The 6627-nt window shown below is 41.9% G+C and overlaps 1 protein-coding gene across 1 annotated transcript in view; it reads left to right on the top strand.

The window, feature by feature from the left end:
• Positions 1–374: 374 nt before the first annotated feature.
• The window catches only part of carmil1 (capping protein regulator and myosin 1 linker 1), a 46379-nt gene continuing 40126 nt past the window's right edge, over positions 375–6627 (top strand). The window contains exon 1 of the mRNA XM_030740724.1: positions 375–746. Within this exon, the coding sequence (XP_030596584.1) occupies positions 707–746 (40 nt within the window). The 5' untranslated portion in view covers positions 375–706. The remainder of the gene's footprint in view (positions 747–6627) is intronic.

Here is a 6627-nt window from a genome sequence, read left to right as displayed (position 1 = left end):
TTGTGAATGCCAGTCTCCTGGTATGTCCTCCACACTCTTGAGACTGGGAGACAGAGCAAACTTTCTTGTGATGGCACATATGATCTACCACCCTACAGGAGCTGGACTACCTGTGCAACCTGACGGGCTTGGAACCCTGTGATTGACTGACTGATTTTTTATTTTCATTTCCACCTCTGGATAAGGTAGACTAAGGAAAGGAGCTACGCAAGCAAATGGACACCAGATGTCACAATTCTCCCACTTTTAGCAGCATAGAGCAACACTTGTAGAGAAGGTAAGGAAAGCAGGGATCGCTCAAGTATGAGTGAGTGAATAAGTGTGTCTGTGAGTTGTTTTCACGCACCGACAGACGTCACTTTCGGATACAAATCTCATAGTAAAACTACTTTTAATCTTTTTTGCCCCCCTAAACTCCTCCTGGTTTCCTTCAGCTACTGTAATGCAGACGTAAATCAAGCGTGCATGTGTGTGGGTGGATGTGTCTGTGTATACAGGCAGGAATGGATGAAGACAGTTACAGTTAGGTAAGTAGGGTGGCGACAGGTAGCCAAAGATAAGTGAAGGAAAGAGGACTACACCTTTACCTCATTTGTTGCCGCTTCCATTGGCTGAAGTTACACAGCAGCCGCCTTTCTTCCCCGGTTTGTCCACCTCTCGTGTCCTTACCACCGGATTCCTCTTGGCTGTTTACTTCGGCAGAATCATGTCTGAGGAAAAATCGGATTTTCCTAACGAACTGTTTGGTAAGATGACGTTAGTCGGTTTCATTTTTACGCCAACTAACTGGCGCATGTACTGGCGCTGTTGTTGCCTTCAAAATAAAACTAGGCTTGAAGTAGAGAAGTTAGTCGAACTGTTTTACCATGCCTCAGGTAGCACAGACCTCTTTCAGTTTAAATTATTTAAGTGGCACATGATCAAATCAGTTAAAACGTCATATAAAAGCATAATCCCATTAAAACTTACCGCAGACATGTTCGAGCGGTAACTCAGTGCATAAAACGCTATTAACTCACTTTTTAGATCACTACGGCAATATCAGAACAGTACGCCGAAGCTGAAGTTTTATGAATCTTTATCATAAATTCTGGCGGCATTGTTTTAGCAACACTCATGTGATACAACTGAAGGTTAAGAAAAATGCCCAACCTTGTTCAAATACAACTAACTTGCTATATTACATAAACAACAGATACACTGTTCTGCCACTACTGGATCATATGGCTGATCAGTCCTTTTTTATTAAGAAATGGAACAATCTCTGGTTTTCATATTTTCTTTGCTTCATTTCAGTAAAAAGTAATTTTCGTGCCCTGAGGGTTTGGCTGGCTACCTGAGCGTCTCTCTGCCACTTCCTTATCTGAAGTGGGGGAGAGTGAGGGGTGTGTCCTGTGAAATTCCTTTGGATTGTGAGAAATTATCAACACTGACTGCCTGCAGGACTGAGTGTCAACAAGAACTGTAAATCACTGCATTTAGCTGGAGAGAATAGCCTAAATTGTTTACTTGATACAGCCAGACAGCTGAGTTTGACATTGCATTGATTTTTAGAGGCTGATCTTATACTAAAGATATCTGCAGCTTGTCTCTGGAGCTTGAAAAAAGTTGCAAAGTTGCACAGAAAAGGTCAGACACAAACTAAGGAGAATAAGAGTGACAAGTAGAACAACATTGTCTTATCTTATGTGGCAGGATTGTCAGAGAAACTCAGAAAAATTTTCTCCAAGCATGACATCCCAATATACTTCAAACCTAGTCACACTCTAAGACAAAAACTGGTCCACCCCAAAGACTAAACTCAGAAACACAAGATAAGCAACAGAGTGTATGCCGTCCAGTGCCGTGAAGAGTGCTCAGACATCTACACTGGAGAAACCAAACAGCCTCTTCATGGCACAACACGAAGAGCCACCTCGACAGGACAAGACTCGCTGAACATCAGCATCTATAGGTCAAAGGGTACTCTTTGGAGGATGCCAATGTTCACATTTTGGACCGGGAAGACAGATGGTTTGAAAGAGAGATAAAAGAGGCCATCTGTGTCCACTGTGAACAACCATCATTGAATAGCGGAGGTGGATTACGTCACCAACTTTCCTCAAGGCTGTCCTGAGCTTCATCCCCAGGCTCCTCAACCCCCACTCACACCTTTCTTCAGGTGACCTCAATAGGTGACTTGATAGAATGGGGCAAAGTCCCAAATTGGTTTCACCCGAAACCACTGATTGTAATGACCCAGGCCTCCTTTCACATCTCGGTGATGTGTGATTATGCACATGAACAGTAGTGGGTCACAACCACCTCCAGGGGACAATGCCCACTGGAGTTTAAATACCTGGGACTCTCCACCTTTTGGTTTGAGAACTGAAGAAGCCTTTCGGATGAGAGGCGAAACATCTTCAAGAAACTTAAAAAGAAGTCCAGTCACCTTTTTTCAAGCTCCAGAGACCACTATGACCTGGATGACTGACAGCCTACACAGACATATCTGCAGCTTATTTTAGACTAATGTCTTGTTTTCTATTTTAGAGACAGCAGTAGGTCATGAGGGTTGGATAGTCGTGGTGTCTGATAATAAGGAAAAGCATGAAAAAAAATGTCCATTTTGCCAAAGTCTGTTTTCTTTATATTACTTAGATCTCCATTAGCACACTAAGATACTGCGAGATGAGGCTGACTCACTACCCTGTAAAGGTCTGTAAAGGTGTGTGCAGCCCCAGTCACACATTGTATATCACTGGACTGACTGATGAATGGGGCCTTTTGTTGGCAGCCCTGCTGTCAGTTTTAGTAGGACAGAGTGACCTGATGCTGCTCATCGTCAGTAATTTAAAACTAGGAGAAAAAAAAAAAGCTTATCGGCAGAGTTTGCTAGGCCTGCCCTTTATGTGACTGAACTAATGAAAAGTGAGGAAGATCAGGAAAGTGAGTGACTGAATGGCCAAAGTGGCATGAGAAAGTTCAGCAAATATACACCCATCCATTAATTTCCTGTCTAATTTTTAAACAGTTGCTAATAAACTCTTTCCTTCATTTAGTAAATAAATGAATAGTTTACTCCTAAGAAAGGAGTCCATATAATACTCATTACACAGTGACTTTAGAATGCAGCTGGACATTTTAATCATCCTGTAATGATTAACCTACTTAGAAAAGACAGTCCATAACTCCTTGAGGCTTTGCAGTGATTTATACAAGTTTTAGCTCAATGTTTCTGTATCAGGCCCACAATGTTAGAAGATTGTTGACTTTTACTATTTTCATATTTGGGTTTTTTTTTTGCATTTTTGCTTTTTTTTTTGCATTCAGCTACTGTACACAACCTGCTCAGCAACAAATAGTAAAAATACAAAGTTCTAAGCTAGCTGCTGAACATATGCTTTATGTTTTTGTGACCAACTTGGTGGTGGTGGTGGGGGGGGCTTGTTTTTGTGTTTGTCAGTATATTTAATAGCCTTGTGGAGTGATATGAAATCACTTTTTCAGCTCTAGCAGTTTTAACTGGGAGCACCATCCCACACCTCACACCTTCTCTGCAGGGTTCCAATTTAACATCAGGGCAAAAACCGTGCACCGGGAGCGTCGTGGTATGAATTTCTTTGGGCGAACAACTCCTGTAGGTGCAATGTGTAGGTGGCCCAGAATTGTTGTCTATATAGTCCGTGTCTTTAAATGATATGTCTTTTTGCTCTGTAAGTAACCAATGTGGGCTTTATAGATCATTGGGAAACTTTCTGGGGAAAACCTAGTCTTCTTAGGAGAGACCTGACCGTGAATATGCAGAGTTGAGACCAGGAAGCACATTTGCAGTCTTATATGCCTCTCTGCAGCTTCTCCCCTCCTGTCATTCCCCCAAAACCCCATCCCCATAGAGACTGTTGATCTCAAATACTACAGTTAAAGTCTATTCAATTTCAATTCAATTCAGTTTTATTTATATACAGTAGCCCCACATCACAACAAACAGTTGTGATGTGCTGCAGGAGGATTACTGACAGGGACTAGAAAGATTTCTCCATTATTGGCTTCTCTTCATTGGCTGTGTTAAATCCCGCCAAATCCAGAGTTGAATTTAAATCCTTTTCCTCACATACAAGGCCTTGTAATGAACCTCATCTTATCCTAAAACCTCATAGTGCCATATCACCCCAACGGAGCACTTTGCTCTCAGACTGCTGGTTGTAGTTCCTAGGATACTTAAGAGTAGGATGGGAGGCAGAGCCTTCAGCTTTCAGGCCCCTCTTCTGTGGAACCAGCTCCCAGTTTGGATTTGGGAGACAGATGCCCTCTCTATTTTTAAGATTAGGCTTAAAACTTTCCTCTTTGATCAAGCTTCTAGTTAGGGCTGGATCAGGTGACCCTGAACTCTCCCTTAGTTACAGGCTGCAGGAGGGTTCCCATGATGCACTGAGTGCTTCTTCTGCACTCACCTTTTTTTCACTCTCTGTGTGTGTATTTAATCATCAGTTATTATTAATCTCGGGCTCTATTCCACAGTGTGTCTTTTGTCCCGTCTCCCTACCCTCACCCCCAACCAGTCACACAGATGGCTGCCTCTCCCTGAGTTTTTCCTTTCCACTCTCGCCATAGGGGGTCATAGGGGTCGTGCTCATAGCGGGTTGTGTGATTGTTGGTATTTTCTCTGTATTATCATAGGGTCTTTATTTTACAATATAAAGTGCCTTGAGGTGACTGTTGCTGTGATTTGGTGCTATATTAATAAAACTGAATTGTAGTGAATTAACTGTACAATAAGTTACTATTTGCTAAGTTCATGATAAGGGACCATTAAAAACTGATTACATGAGCAAACCAGGTATGGTTTTTTGGTACTTCGGTCAGTTCAGGTTCAAACCACGAATTGTGATTTAAGTCAGACACAAATCCCACAGTCAAGCCTCTCAAATCAATCATGAGAAGCTGGAAGAATGAATTTTGTTTAATGAATTTTTATCAAACAATGAATCGCTTAATAGTTATTTCAGCACCCCCTGAACACAGCAGGCCTTCATTAAAAATACCTGTTGCTTGGGACTGCTGTTGAATAACATAAACTGAAATGCTTTTAGGTATTTATTGCACTTACAGAAAATGGAAAAGACTTCATGGATTAGACTTTAGGCTGAATTTCTGCCAGTGCGAACAGTAACTGGAGAGTAAGAGCAGACAGTTGTTTAGATTCAGCTTGTCACAGGTTGTTACTCTAAGCTAATTAGTCTGCTGGGAAGTGGAATGTGTTTTTTATATGAGCGGCTTGAAAAGCCCATGTGTTTCTGATCAGCCTCCACGCTGCTTCATGCGCCAGTGTTTTGATCCTCCTCATGACCTCATCATGTGTCTGGGTGCAGGGAGGAGGAGACCAGCATGATGTCATGAAGGCGGGCCTGCACTCTCCTACTCATTAAGTCTCTCTGCAGACTCGCTCTATTCTCCCTGTCTAATCCACATTTCACCTTCATCTTGAACCTGTTGTCTCACTCGTTTTCTCTCTTCATGTGCTCTTCTATCTTTCTTTTTGTGCTGCTTGAACTTCATAAATCTTACTTCTTCATCCTCTTTCCCTTTCTTTTTGTGTCCCTAGAGTTCCCACCGATACAAAAACAAAATGGCAGGTTTTGCACACCTCTCCAAGGCCTTTAGCCCAGAATAAAGTCAGAGCTGAATTATGACAGAATGTTACAAATGTTTCAATTTTGGTTTATTTCCATTTTGCAGGCAAGAATGGAAATAAACCAAAATTGCCTAACTCTTGCCTAAGTTAAGGTATACTGACACTACATTTAGACTGTATAACAAAAAGGCTTTACAGGTAAACTATTAACAAACCACTACTGGTTCCATCAGGGAGGTCCGATGGATGCCTGCTGTGAGCAAATAATATGTAAGGCAATACCAGTCTATACAATAGTTTTTATTAAAAATGCCAATATTTAAAAAGGAAAACAGAGCTGAGAACAGGAATAACTAAGGAGTGAAAAATAATTTTGGTGGAAATTAAATCCTTTCATTTATTGTAAGTTCTGCTTAGAGAAAGCTCCAAGTTATATGGATGTGGAAGAAAGCTTTGACTGTACTTTTCTCCACAAAAGTGTCACCAACCAAAGTAGAAAAGGAGGTATCAGGGCAGGATACATTTCTCAACATCAACCTCTGTATATAATGCTAGTCTAGAAGAGAGCAGGCATCCATGTGTCTTGCAAGATGATAATAGCATCTTGGTGGGTCATGACAAGTCCTGTTGAGAACTTTGGAGTGGCTCAGCAATCCATTTCTTGCACAGCAATCTTTTGCACAAGCACTGCAGATACAGTTGAATGTTTGAGTTTGGTGTCTCCTGACCTGTAGTTGTTGATTGCCTTGTTTCTCGGCCCTGTCAACTCTTTTATTAGCAGTGTGACCAGGCACTGTTGTTGTTGGCAAGTGCTATAGTTTCATCCCTCTGGGTTGTTGCCTTTGATTTTCAGATCTTGTTTGCAGACGTCCTTGAGGCATAATGCTGGCTGACCTACAAGGCGGTGACCTGGCATGAGCTAGCTATACAGGATATCCTTTGGTTTGCTTGTGTACTTGATTTGGTGCACATGACCCAGCCATTGTGGTCGATGCTCGGGGAACCGGCTTGTT

This window comes from Archocentrus centrarchus, chromosome 11, assembly GCF_007364275.1.
Source record: "Archocentrus centrarchus isolate MPI-CPG fArcCen1 chromosome 11, fArcCen1, whole genome shotgun sequence".
NCBI lineage: Eukaryota > Metazoa > Chordata > Actinopteri > Cichliformes > Cichlidae > Archocentrus > Archocentrus centrarchus.
Note: the sequence above shows the minus strand (reverse complement) of the source record. Positions and strands in the feature narration are given on the sequence as shown.